The sequence below is a fragment of the Coregonus clupeaformis genome, chromosome 9 (genome assembly GCF_020615455.1).
Source record: "Coregonus clupeaformis isolate EN_2021a chromosome 9, ASM2061545v1, whole genome shotgun sequence".
NCBI classification, from domain to species: domain Eukaryota; kingdom Metazoa; phylum Chordata; class Actinopteri; order Salmoniformes; family Salmonidae; genus Coregonus; species Coregonus clupeaformis.
In genome coordinates, this window is record NC_059200.1 from 24958648 (window position 1) to 24973757 (window position 15110).

The 15110-nt window shown below is 41.5% G+C and overlaps 1 protein-coding gene across 1 annotated transcript in view; it reads left to right on the forward strand.

Moving 5' to 3' along the window:
* Positions 1–7774, forward strand: part of LOC121574532 (BDNF/NT-3 growth factors receptor-like) — a 32048-nt gene extending 24274 nt beyond the window's left edge. Inside the window, exons 14-18 of the mRNA XM_041887136.2 lie at positions 553–683; positions 2608–2780; positions 3030–3270; positions 4647–4805; positions 5512–7774. Of these exons, the coding sequence (XP_041743070.2) occupies positions 553–683; positions 2608–2780; positions 3030–3270; positions 4647–4805; positions 5512–5697 (890 nt within the window). The 3' untranslated portion in view covers positions 5698–7774. The remainder of the gene's footprint in view (positions 1–552; positions 684–2607; positions 2781–3029; positions 3271–4646; positions 4806–5511) is intronic.
* The last annotated feature ends 7336 nt before the right edge of the window (positions 7775–15110 follow it).

Below are 15110 nucleotides of genomic sequence, written 5' to 3' on the forward strand. Positions count from 1 at the left end.
TAGACAGACATTCTGACCATAGATAGCTGTGGTAAACACAGACAAACACATCTGACTATTGCACTTGTTGCCCTGTGAGAAATGTAGTTATGTTAATGGCTACCATAATGGGATACCATACTGGTCTGACAAGCGAACAGTACATCATTGTATTTTCGTCTGTGTATATCCTCTAAACAGCAGTAGACTAGGGCTGTTGCTATAGCTTCAGTGTATGCAATGAGTAGGGCCAGGAGGTTTTCCTGACCTCTTGACCTGACTAATTATAACTTGGGCCCAGAGGTTTTCCTGGTCAGTTCACCCTTAGTAATGGGCCTTGTATGGGCCTTTTGCCGGCAGGTAGCCTAAAGCGTTGGGCCAGTAACCGAGCCGATATGTCGAAAATCTGTTAATGTGCCCTTGAGCAAGGCACTTAACTCTAATTTGTTCCAGGGGTGCCGTACTCCTATGGCTGACCCTGTAAAACAACACATTTCACTGCACCTATCTGGTGTATGTGACAAAACATCATATTTTTTAAATAGCTTAACTGTGTCTCTCTTTACATCCCAGTTGTCCAGCACATCAAGAGACACAACATTGTGCTGAAGCGTGAGCTGGGAGAGGGGGCCTTTGGGAAGGTGTTTCTGGCTGAGTGCTACAACCTGACCCCAGATCAGGAAAAGATCCTGGTGGCCGTCAAGGTAAAGTACGGCCCTCCACGCAGTTATTTCAAACAATCAACACACACTTTACAAAGGTCAAATGCTGAAACGATGGGTCTTTTGTTCTGGCTTTGATATATAAAAAACAATTTTTTTTTGCTGTTTGTGCTTTTCAATACAATCTGAGTGTTACAGTGGGGAAAAAAAGTATTTAGTCAGCCACCAATTGTGCAAGTTCTCCCACTTAAAAAGATGAGAGAGGCCTGTAATTTTCATCATAGGTACACGTCAACTATGACAGACAAAATGAGGAAAAAAAATCCAGAAAATCACATTGTAGGATTTTTAATGAATTTATTTGCAAATTATGGTGGAAAATAAGTATTTGGTCAATAACAAAAGTTTCTCAATACTTTGTTATATACCCTTTGTTGGCAATGACACAGGTCAAACGTTTTCTGTAAGTCTTCACAAGGTTTTCACACACTGTTGCTAGGGTATTTTGGCCCATTCCTCCATGCAGATCTCCTCTAGAGCAGTGATGTTTTGGGGCTGTCGCTGGGCAACACGGACTTTCAACTCCCCTCCAAAGATGTTCTATGGGGTTGAGATCTGGAGACTGGCTAGCCCACTCCAGGACCTTGAAATGCTTCTTACGAAGCCACTCCTTCGTTGCCCGGGCGGTGTGTTTGGGATCATTGTCATGCTGAAAGACCCAGCCACGTTTCATCTTCAATGCCCTTGCTGATGGAAGGAGGTTTTCACTCAAAATCTCACGATACATGGCCCCATTCATTCTTTCCTTTACACGGATCAGTCGTCCTGGTCCCTTTGCAGAAAAAAAGCCCCAAAGCATAATGTTTCCACCCCCATGCTTCACAGTAGGTATGGTGTTCTTTGGATAAACTCAGCATTCTTTGTACTCCAAACACGACAAGTTGAGTTTTTACCAAAAAGTTATATTTTGGTTTCATCTGACCATATGACATTCTCCCAATCCTCTTCTGGATCATCCAAATGCACTCTAGCAAACTTCAGACGGGCCTGGACATGTACTGGCTTAAGCAGGGGGACACGTCTTGCACTGCAGGATTTGAGTCCCTGGCGGCGTAGTGTGTTACTGATGGTAGGCTTTGTTACTTTGGTCCCAGCTCTCTGCAGGTCATTCACTAGGTCCCCCCGTGTGGTTCTGGGATTTTTGCTCACCGTTCTTGTGATCATTTTGACCCCACGGGGTGAGATCTTGCGTGGAGCCCCAGATCGAGGGGAGATTATCAGTGGTCTTGTGTGTCTTCCATTTCCTAATAATTGCTCCCACAGTTGATTTCTTCAAACCAAGCTGCTTACCTATTGCAGATTCAGTCTTCCCAGCCTGGTGCAGGTCTACAATTTTGTTTCTGGTGTCCTTTGACAGCTCTTTGGTCTTGGCCATAGTGGAGTTTGGAGTGTGACTGTTTGAGGTTGTGGACAGGTGTCTTTTATACTGATAACAAGTTCAAACAGGTGCCATTAATACAGGTAACGAGTGGAGGACAGAGGAGCCTCTTAAATAAGAAGTTACAGGTCTGTGAGAGCCAGTAATCTTGCTTGTTTGTAGGTGACCAAATACTTATTTTCCACCATAATTTGCAAATAAATTCATAAAAAATCCTACAATGTGATTTTCTGGATTTTTTTTCCTCAATTTGTCTGTCATAGTTGACGTGTACCTATGATGAAAATTACAGGCCTCTCTCATCTTTTTAAGTGGGAGAACTTGCACAATTGGTGGCTGACTAAATACTTTTTTTCCCCACTGTATATTGTATGTACATTGTTTTGGATTATAGCACCACAAACTAATATCTCTTTGGATTGAATTGAACTTTGTAGGAAAGAGACTTTGAAACAATCAACAATCCCAGCAATCAATTATGATAATTGTGTGTGCGTGTGTGTGCGTGCGCATCCCTGTCCTCCTCAGACGTTGAAAGAAGGCAGCGAGAGCGGCCGTGCTGACTTCCACCGGGAGGCGGAGCTACTGACCAACCTGCAGCATGAGCACATCGTCACCTTCTACGGCGTGTGTGTGGACAGCGACCCGCTCATCATGGTGTTCGAGTACATGAAACACGGCGACCTCAACAAGTTCCTCAGGTACCGTCCTGTGTCCCGATGTCTACCTTTGTCCATTCTTCCTGTGTACTGTATTCAAAAGAAAGTAATAAGACGAGGTTATGTGGAACTTTGGCACATATGTTAGTGTGATGGTGATACTGTATTTGAATTAAAACTGGATAACTGCATTGCAATGCAAGCGAATGAGTTTGCACTTATCCTCCTCTGTTGTCAACTGTAGGTAACTATAGTTTGCATTGTGTCTGACCCACCTGTGTTGTGGTGCAGGTCCCATGGTCCTGACACGGTGCTGATGGCTGATGGGCAGCACAGCCTAATGGTGGAGCTGACCCAGTCCCAGATGCTGCACATCGCCCAGCAGATTGCTGCAGGCATGGTCTACCTGGCCTCCCAGCACTTTGTCCACAGAGACCTGGCCACACGCAACTGTCTGGTGGGAGAGAACCTGCTGGTCAAGATTGGGGACTTTGGCATGTCCAGGGACGTGTACAGCACCGACTACTACAGGGTGAGTCTCACACACACACACACACACACACACACACACACACCACACACACACACACACACACACACATACAAGCGGGACAGGAATACTCTCAAGTGTATAATTGGAACTTTGTTCTGGTTTTGGTTTGTAACAGCCGTGCAGTTACAGCAATAGTCATTTTAACTAGAAATATTTAATCTATTTTTAATGCCATTTAAATGCAAATTCTATAATCTGCATATAAGTGCTGTTTCCATGGTTATAGGGGGCAACAGTGCAAATTGCAGTTTTTTCCCTGAGCAAGGAGTTCATGGTTGACTTTGCGTTTAAGCCGCGATGCTAATTTAGCTGTGAATTCTACTACACTGTTTTAAGGCAAGTCTGTTTTTTTTACTGCTCTTAAAATTCCAAGATTTCATGAACACTCCTCTCCTTATCACTTCTATCCAGTATCGAACCCATTTCATATAATGTGAGGAAAAAATGGTCTACCATAGCAGATAGCCTGGTAGGCTAGCCCAATCTGTTTCTGCTTTACCCAACTCCTTTGTTGTTGTAATGCTAAACTGGCATGGTATTGGCTAGTTAAAGCACAAACGACCAGGCTAACGGCTATCTGCTACTATCTAGCCTACACTAGAATAGTATAGACAACGCTACAGACATTACAGATAGTAATCTTAAACCAGTAATATGATTTGACTGTTAGATCCAGACATGTTCTGTCTCCCAGTCAGCCCCAGTCCTAGGGTCTGTGTAGACAACAGTACCCTCTGCTGCTCACTGGCCCTCCCTGGGGAGAATCAATACAAAATAGATGAATGTAACTGAGACCCATCATCCCCCAATCAGATAGCAGCATATGAATAGGCCCACTCACTAATACACAGATAGAAAGACCAAGAATGCGGCTGAACAGCACTTGGCTCAACACATGGAAAGATTTGCCACTTATCGTAAACTGACAATCATGATGTCAATATCAGCCATGGCAGAAGATTGTTAATACCAATACAGGCAAAAAATGAATTGTGTAAGTTGGGCTTAAATACAATTTTTTTTACATATCACATCATGACATTGCATTCCACGAAAACTCTAGTCCCACACACAATACACATTTGTGTACATGTCATGTTCTTATCATGAATATTGTATATTCTTCCTTTAACCAATGGCCTTATCGTGTATGTTGGTTACTGACCTGACAAACTTAGTCCTTTCAGCTCCTTGTGGAGCGAAGTGACTCAACAACACCTATCCGTTTAACTCCTTCTTGGGGGTAGTTTCTTTACTTCACTACCGTTTGTTCCAACCTTCATCATCTCTTCTTCATTTTACCATCTCTGTGGTTTTCCTGGATGGTTCCTGATGGATCCTTTGTCTGTTTCCAGGTGGGTGGTCACACCATGCTGCCCATCCGCTGGATGCCTCCAGAGAGCATCATGTACCGGCGGTTCACCACGGAGAGCGACGTCTGGAGTCTAGGCGTTGTCCTCTGGGAGATCTTCACCTATGGGAAGCAGCCCTGGTACCAGCTCTCCAACAATGAGGTCAGTAGTCTCTTATGACAGACAGCAGCACTCGATGGGATTTGGTTCTGGGTACCGAGATGACAAGGTCAGAGACACAAGCTCAAACCTTTCCTAAAGTATATTGACTACACTGGTACCATAGCTAGGGCCCTGTGTTTTGGACAGTCATGTCACATGACCTGGATTTTAACATTTTATTTAAAGCTTTTTCAACAAACTGTCCCCTTTCATTTTTATGTCAGATCATCCGGCACCACCCTCAGACAATTGCTTTCATTTTTGGTGTAATTCTCATTTCTGGAAAAAACTTAAAATAAAGGTAAAACATTTAGGTCATGTGACATGATAGCCCAAAACACAGGGCCCTAACCATAGCACCTGACCTCCAATTATGAGATTTATTGACAAATCTCCAAATACATCACTCTGCTGTCATCTCTTTTTCAAATCTTATTTACAGTAGGTCACATTCGTATTGTCCATATAGATTTGAAATGTATGCGTTATGAATATATATTTCCAGACAATCTATTATATAAACCAGGGCTAATATGTCTATGAGTCTGAAAAACGTTCACCTTGGTGAACCTCACATTTGTTTAGATGCTGTTGTTGTCATAGCAATGCCTTCCTTAATTGCCCCTGTGGGGATAAATAAATTTAATTTGAATTAAATTGAAAAAGTACCGACCAGTGGTAGTGACCCGTGGTGCTCCCCCTACAGGTGATCGAGTGCATCACCCAGGGGCGCGTGCTGCAGCGGCCGCGTTCTTGTCCAAAGGAGGTGTACGACCTGATGCTGAGCTGCTGGCAGAGAGAACCCTACATGAGACTCAACATCAAGGAGATTCACAGCCTGCTCCAGAGTCTGGCCAAGGCCTCGCCTGTCTACCTGGATATACTGGGCTGAGTGAGTCTGGTCGGCTCTGTTTGTGTATGGGTGGGAATGAGGGTGGAGTTGTGTGCGTGCGTGTGTGTGTGTGTGTGCGCGTGTGTGAGCATACTGTATGTGTTTGTGCGGGTGCTGACTGTGCTTCTGCCTCCTCATCACATAGACAAAAGCCTTACATTTGATTGCGATTTCTTTTCCTTCTCCATTTAAAAAACGCATAGGACCCGTTTCTCAAACCCAGATTAAAAGAATCCAGGAGTAGGCCCAACTCTGGTTTAGTTCATCAAGAGCAAAAAATATGATTTCGTGAACATAAATTAACCTTGAATTACATACTCCTGGACTGGACTGTGACTGTGACTTTTTAAATGAAGATTAATAATAGTCAAAGAATAATTGAATAATGTCCTTGAAACCAAATGATCAGTAATCTTGATTAAATTGTAATTTAGTCAAGGAGTAGGCCTAATCTGGGTCAGCGAAACAGATCCTTAATGTACATTGTATTATTGTACTCTTCTTGTACACTGTGTTTGCTGGTGATAAACCAAGGGAAAATGACTGCGTGTCAAAATCATCATGGACAATGTATGGACACTTGCCAACATGGATACAGCTTTTCCTTTTTCCACCTAACATGAGGAGGAACATCTCATGTGGAGCGACATATAAAGTTGAGACGTGCAAAGAAAACTAAACCCAGTGCAATGAAGTAAGGCTTACCGCTTATATAGATGTCATGGACTATTTTTATGATGTGAGAACTTTCTAATTGATGTCAGGGGCTCTTGACTCTGTTGTTTTCATGTTACGTCACGTCTTTACATTTTGATTTGTGATTGGACTCTGTTGTCATCATGGCCAACCAGAGCCCAGGACTTATAATGACTTCATAACACATTCATAACATATACATACCACATTCATAAGCAGTATGTAAGCATAACATGAATGCTTTTTCCCCATGTAGTTATGAAATGCTAATGTACTGCTTATGAATGCAGTATGTAAGGTTATGAATGTTATGTTAAGTCTCTATGTAGGTACCCTCAGTCCAGAGAGAACGAGAGCCATTCATCCACACAACCAACATTGTTAATCCCTTGAGTGTTAATATACATATGTGCATATTAAGAAAACACTTTTCAATGTTATAAAAATAAGGGTTGACCTTTTAAAAGATGGGCATCTCTATGCCATATTTATAAATCATTTTTCTGAATTATTTTCTTTTTTTAAATGAATGTTTTCTGGTTGTGGTTCATTATCAGTGTTATTTTCTATCTGATTCTATTTTGCTAGCTACTGACATTGTCCATTTCCATGTAGAACGTGTTGGTGTTTTGAATGTGGTTAGAATGCGCTACACATGTCACAGTCTTAACTGGATAACTAAAGCACAGTGAAAAATATCCCAGTATTAAGTTGGAACATGGAGGAACTTTAAGTTGCCTCAACTCAAATCACAGCAGTATGGAAGTTGAGCATAGCATAACATTGTCTTTTTGTTTTGTTGTTTGTGAAGAGCACATTCACCAGCAATGTCTTAGCTAGAACATTCCTTTTATCCTCCACCGTATGATTCTATTGGCGGCCCGTAACTGTACTACACTGTTTGTTTTGCATTTTCAAATGTTGTTGTTGAGGTTGTTGTCGTGATAAGATGTTACAGTATATTGAAGCTGATAGGAAATGATGGACTTTGCCTTTGAGGATATTTGATTTATTTCAGCTGTATTTGTGGGGAATCGAGTATTGGCGCTGCTCTTAGTATGAGCTTAGGGTTTTCTGGTAGAATGCCCTATTCAGCTATTTATGCTCTTAAATTACTAATTTACTTGTTTCCATTATGTATATCATATTATTCGGAACCAGGATGTGATATTCTGTGATCTTACATTGATTGATATAACAGGGTTCCCCAACTGGCGGCCGTGGGTCGAATTTAGGAAATCTGTTCCAAAGTATTCCCACGCATAATACAGAAATATATGTGACCGTATACAAACGTAAGCAAGGTCTGGGCTTCTTGCGGTCAATTTGTAGTCTACTAATTATTAGTAATTATGTTCCGGCCCTCTGACCATCCGCTCAAGAAAAAATCAGCCCGCGGCTGAATCTATACTGAACAAAAATATAAATGCAACATACAACAATTTCAACGATTGTATTGAGTTACAGTTCATATAAGGAAATCAGTCAATTGAAATAAATTCATTAGGACCTAATCTATGAATTTCACATGACTGGGCAGGGGCGCAGCCATGGATGGGCCTGGGAGGGCATAGGCCTACCAACTTGGGAGCCAGGCCCAGCCAACAAAAAGAACAACAAAAATAAATCTTAAATTCATAATTCCAAACAGTCGATTTCTGAGTGGATAAACTATTGTAAGTATCGTCTGCATCTTTCTCCACAAAAGGGCTTTATTACAGACAGAAATACTCCTCAATTTCATTGTCTGGGTGGCTGGTCTCAGGTAGCTTAGTGGTTAAGAGCGTTGTGCCAGTAACCGAAAGGTCGCTGGTTCTAATCCCCGAGCCGACTAGGTGAAAAATCTGTCGATGTGCCCTTGAGCAAGGCACTTAACCCTAATTGCTCCTGTAAGTCGCTCTGGATAAGAGCGTCTGCTAAATGACAAAAAATGTCAAATGTAATGATCCCGCAGGTGAAGAAGCCGGATGTGGAGGTCCTGGTCTGGCGTGGTTACACGTGGTCTGCGGTTGTGAGGCCGGTTGGATGTACTGCCAAATTCTCTAAAACGATGTTGGAGGTGGCTTATGGTAGAGAAATTAACATTAAATTATCTGGCAACAACTCTGGTGGACATTCCTGCAGTCACCATACCAATTGCACGCTCCCTCAAAACTTGAGACATCTGTGGCATTGTGTTGTGTGACAAAACTGCACATTTTAGAGTGTCCTTTTATTGTCCTCAACACAAGGTTCACCTGTGTAATGATCATGCTGTTTAATCAGCCTCTTGATATGCTACACCTGTCAGGTGGATGGATTATCTTGGCAAAGGAGAAATTCTCACTAACAGTGATGTAAACTTTTTTGTGCACAAAATTTGAGATAAATAAGCTTTTTGTGCATATGGACAATTTCTGGGATCTCTTATTTCAGCTCATGAAACATTGGACCAACACTTTACATGTTGAGTTTATATTTTTGTTCAGTGTAGTTGATGATCCTTGTCCTATAAGCTATTGCAATGGTTAGGATCAGTTGTGAGAGTACCTTAAGTCTGATCCCCCATGTTGTACAGTAGAGCTGTGAGGCCTCCTGAACAGCTCCTATCAGGGATGTGATGACTTGGTAACTCTGACAGAGTTGAGGCAGATTATTTTTCTAAGTAAGAGGACCTACATACAGTATGTACCACTATATGATTACCTAAACAACTTCCTATCAACTACCATCTCCCCTGCTTTTGATTGAATCTTCATGGTGATCATGCATTCCCTATGATGATGGGTCAATATGGAAAAGGACCATTAATGTCCCAGTGCTCTGCTAAGTGTGTCTGTATGTAAGGTGTTTCAAATCAGATTGTTTCTGCAGTGATATCAATGGAAAGTCTTTCTCTATCTCTATGATGTCTTTACTGGAGTAGGCTAAGGCCAGGATTCAATCCGGACCGCGGAAGATCCACGTTGTAGCGCAGTTGGCATTTAACGGTAATTTCCAATTGAGCCGACATCTGCAGTTTTTACCGCGCTAACTTGCATAGCCGAAAAGGGGCTATCGGATTGAATCTAGGCCTAACTCTTACTCATAAACATGAGCTCTACACTACCGTTTATCAGTGATAATACATAAGCTCCCAGTTCCCATAACCTTTGGCTTTTGATATGGAGATAATCCAGTGCATTAATGTTGCTGAGGCAATAGATTCACTTCATAATGCTCTTTAGTGAGTCAGAAGTGCACACCCAAAGTCCTATGCTTTGAGCCACTGTCAGTTCCATTGTTGTATTAGCACCATCATCACTGTTGCATTCTTCGCTGAACCCCACAAATATCTGCCCTCAGCTATGTTGGACTGTCTGCAACATAACGCTGAAAAAGCGTACATATTTGTTTGGCGACCATGGTCTGTCTTGAATGCAGACACACATGATCTGTCTTGACCAGTTCCAGTATTTAGTCCGTTCTCTATTATAGTCATGTGTGTCTGCTCTGAATAGTCTGAATCGCCTGTAATCTGCATTCCATTCTGTACAGTTCTTATATTTGTCAAAATTAATAGTATGTTCTATAGTATATTCTGTTTCAAACAGGTACTTTGTCAAAAACGTGTGACAAAAATGTGTTATGGGCCACTGGCAATATGTAAATACAAATGTATTTGTGCTAAAAAAAACACATGTATACTTTATTTGTGCTTGTTCATAATATCACTGAGAATACTATCCAATTTTTTTGTGGAACTTTGGAACTCGAGAAGAGATTTCTTAAAACTGTATTTTCTCTATGAAGAAGGAACTAATTCAGTCCTATATCCCAGCTCACCCTGCTTTCCTATCTGGTGGAAGGACCATAGAGGTTATGACTGAGTGATGCTGTCTGTCTGTCTGTCTGTGAGAAGGCCATAGTGTCTAGGTCACCTGGAACGTCGAAGGACCAAATCCAGCGACCAGGTGAACCAATGGGGACGGAGGCCATCATTTCACCACCCAACCACTCATGTCTATCTCTGACTCTGGCCTATTGGTCTTCTTTCAGATTAATAACTGTGACTTCGCATCATGAATAATAGTATATTAATAATAGTATATTATTTTGAATGTAATCTAGAAGGGATGGGACCTTTTTTGAATGTAATCTATTTTGTAAATATGAAAAAGCATAATAGCATTTTTTTCATCCCTGTGCAGATAACATGTTTTACTTGCTGTCTGAATGTTGCGTGAGAGTCAGAGTGTATGCATTCATACGTTTGCGAGTGTCATGCCCCTGAGCTGCGGTGTGTGTATGTGTGTGTTTTTCTCCCAGCAGATTCAATCTCACCGCTTACGTGACAGTCAATTCTATCAATCAATTCTTTGTGCTTTGTGCTTTGTGGATCATGCAAGTAGCTTCTCTGCAGTTAATGGAATTGTTCCTTGTAACACTGTGCATTTAATAAAGGTGGTATGTCTTACAATAAGTCTCCTTTCAGAATGTCACTATGAGTAATACTTTACAATACCAATCTCAGGCATTATGTTCCATGAGGTTGTGTACATCTAAATAATTAATAGAACACCAAGCTGATTGAATTTCATCTGAGATCTGGGCGTCTTTGTGCAGCTGTTCAATTGTTAGCAAGTCATGTGAAATCGTAAACCGGATATATGCCAAAAATATCTCATCAAATCAATTCACATGATATATTGCATGTAGGCTACCGACCTGCAGCAGAATTCAATAGCATGCTCCCAATCTATCATGGAATTGCTGGCAGAGGTCATTTCAGTCATTGTGCCCCAGTAGCCACAATAGCCTCACCAGATCCATGCACCTCATAACTCACATTGATTTACTGCTCCTGCGCGACCATCAGGGTTGTGTTCATTATGGCACACCATAGCAAAACGTTTTTGCAACAGAAAACGAATACATGTTTTTTGTTCAGATAGTACATCCCTGGTAAGAACAGCTTTCTTCCATTTTGTGCCTACTGAATACGACCCAGCTCTCTGTTCTGTCTGATAGACAGGCAAAGTATATTAGCAGAGTGTTGATTGATACTTGATGTGTGCACCTGCCATTGCGTCTGGTGGCTATTTTAAAAGAACCAGCTCTCGCAGTTTTATGAAAGAAATTCCAAGAGCAACGTTGGGATTTAACAATTAACACAGTTAAGTGACAAAGGCAGCTGGCCCGTAGCAAAGGTCATGATACACAGTCGAATCAATACCAGTAGTGTTTGCTGAGCAGGATGCAGTGGTCCCTAGGCCAGTTCTTACATTTCCTCCCCAACTAGTTATAGTTAAGATTTGGGAATGGCAAATTCTTCTCAGAGTAGTGCTTGGTCGATTTCATTAGGCACAAAACAGAGTGGAACGGGGAGGTTCTCTATCTGAACTTGCCCAATAAAAATAAAACTTGTTTTCCATTGCAAAACGTTTTGCTACAGTGTGCCCTAATGAACACGACCTTAGTTGCAGTCATTTAGGCCAGGATTCAATCAGATCAGCGGTCACCCGCATAAGCCGACAAACACATAGCTTTTCATTGCTCTTGTTTAGGCGTGTCGGAGGGTGAACTGTGATAGAGCTGTGAAGTCAACAAGCAGCTCCTGGCGTTACCTATTGCAGACAGTAGAAATCCCATGCAGCCGCGTTACAAGTTCGAATACTGGAATGTGTGATGTAAACCTAATCTACACCTAAATCTATTTATTTAAAACAATTTTAGTGTCATTATTTCTATATAACACTTTCTCGTTCTGAACTTCTGTGGTTTTCGTGACAATGACCACAAGAGCTCACCGATTTGACAGCTCCAACACGGTTACACCCCAAACACCGCCACAAAAAAAAATCTATGGAAAGCTACGAGTTTGTCGGCTGTCGCGGTTTACCACTGAGATTATTGAATCCTGGCCTTAGAATAGTGGACAGGATCTGTGCATTTGGAAAGTATTCAGAACCCTTGACTTTTTCCACATTTTGTTACGTTACAGCCTTATTCTAAAATTGATTTAAAAAAAAAACTAAAATATAACATTTACATACACTACCAGTCAAAAGTTTGGACACACCTACTCATTCAAGGGTTTTTCTTTATTTTTACATTGTAGAATAATAGTGAAGACATCAAAACTATTAAATAACACATGCAATCATGTAGTAACCCAAAAAGTGATAAACAAATCAAAATGTTTTATATTTGAGATTCTTCAAATAGCCACCCTTTGCCTTGATGACTGCTTTGCACACACTTGGCATTCTCTCAACCAGCTTCACCTGGAATGCTTTTCCAACAGTCTTGAAGGAGTTCCCACATACAGTGGGGAGAACAAGTATTTGATACACTGCCGATTTTGCAGGTTTTCCTACTTACAAAGCATGTAGAGGTCTGTAATTTTTATCATAGGTACACTTCAACTGTGAGAGACGGAATCTAAAACAAAAATCTAGAAAATCACATTGTATGATTTTTAAGTAATTAATTTGCATTTTATTGCATGACATAAGTATTTGATACATCAGAAAAGCAGAACTTAATATTTGGTACAGAAACCTTTGTTTGCAATTACAGAGATCATACGTTTCCTGTAGGTCTTGACCTTGCGTGCGCTGCATGATTTTAATCCATGACGGCGTAGTGTGTTACTAATGGTTTTCTTTGAGACTGTGGTCCCAGCTCTCTTCAGGTCATTGACCAGGTCCTGCCGTGTAGTTCTGGGCTGATCCCTCACCTTCCTCATGATCATTGATGCCCCACGAGGTGAGATCTTGCATGGAGCCCCAGACTGAGGGTGATTGATCGTTATCTTGAACTTCTTCCATTTTCTAATAATTGCGCCAACAGTTGTTGCCTTCTCACCAAGCTGCTTGCCTATTGTCCTGTAGCCCATCCCAGCCTTGTGCAGGTCTACAATTTTATCCCTGATGTCCTTACACAGCTCTCTGGTCTTGGCCATTGTGGAGAGGTTGGAGTCTGTTTGATTGAGTGTGTGGACAGGTGTCTTTTATACAGGTAACGAGTTCAAACAGGTGCAGTTAATACAGGTAATGAGTGGAGAACAGGAGGGCTTCTTAAAGAAAAACTAACAGGTCTGTGAGAGCTGGAATTCTTACTGGTTGGTAGGTGATCAAATACTTATGTCATGCAATAAAATGCAAATTAATTACTTAAAAATCATACAATGTGATTTTCTGGATTTTTGTTTTAGATTCCGTCTCTCACAGTTGAAGTGTACCTATGATAAAAATTACAGACCTCTACATGCTTTGTAAGTAGGAAACCTGCAAAATCGGCAGTGTATCAAATACTTGTTCTCCCCACTGTATGCTGAGCACTTGTTGGCTGCTTTTCTTTCACTCTGCGGTCCGACTCATCCCAAACCATCTCAATTGGGTTGAGGTCGGGGGATTGTTGAGGCCAGATCATCTGATGCAGTACTCCATCACTCTCCTTCTTGGTCAAATAGCCCTTACACAGCCTGGAGGTGTGTTAGGTAATTGTCCTTTTGAAAAACAAATGATAGTCCCACTAAGCCCAAACCAGATGGGATGGCGTATCGCTGCAGAATGCTGTGGTAGCCATGCTTGTTAAGTGTGCCTTGAATTCTAAATAAATCACAGACAGTGTCACCAGCAAAGCACCCCCACACCATAACACATGCGGAGATCATCCGTTCACCCACACCGTGTCTCACAAAGACACAGTGGTTGGAACCAAAAATCTCAAATTTGGACTCCAGACCAAAGGACAAATTTCACCAGCCTAATGTCCATTGCTTGTGTTTCTTGGCCCAAGCAAGTCTCTTCTTATTATTGTTGTCCTTTAGTAGTGGATTCTTTGCAGCAATTCGACCATGAAGGCCTGATTCACACAGTCTCCTCTGAACAGTTGATTTTGAGATGTGTCTGTTACATGAACTCTGTGAAGCATTTATTTGGGCTGCAATTTCTGAGGCTGGTAACTCTAATGAACTTATCCTCTGCAGCAGAGGTAACTCTGGGTCTTCCTTTCCTGTGGCGGTCCTCATGAGAACCAGTTTCATCATAGCGCTTGATGGTTTTTGCGACTGCACTTGAAGAAACTTTCAAAGTTCCATATTGACTGACCTTCATGTCTTAAAGTAATGATGGACTGTCGTTTCTCTTTGCTTATTTGAGCTGTTCTTGCCATAATAGGGACTTGGTCTTTTACCAAATAGGGCTATCTTCTGTATACCCCCCTACCTTTCACAACACAACTGATTGGCTCAAATGCATTAAGGAAATAAATTCCACAAATTAACTTTTAAGGCACACCTGTTAATTGAAATGCATTCCAGGTGACTACTTAATGAAGCTGGTTGAGAGAATGCCAAGAGTGTGCAAAGCTGTCATCAAGGCAAAGGGTGGCTATTTGAAGAAACTCAAATATATTTTGATTAGTTTAACAATTTTTTGGTTACTACATGATTCCATGTGTTATTTCATAGTTTTGATGTCTTCACTATTATTCTACAATGTAGAAAATAGTACAAATAAAGAAAAACCCTTGAATGAGTAGGTGTGTCCAAACTTTTGACTGGTACTGTAAGTATTCAGACCCTTTACGCAGTACTTTGTTGAAGCACCTTTTGCAGTGATTACAGCCTCAAGTCTTCCTGGGTATGATGCTACAAGCTTGGCACACCTGTATTTGGGGAGTTTATCCCATTCTTCTCTGCAGATCCTCTCAAGCTCTGTCAGGTTGGATGGGGGGGCGTTGCTCCACAG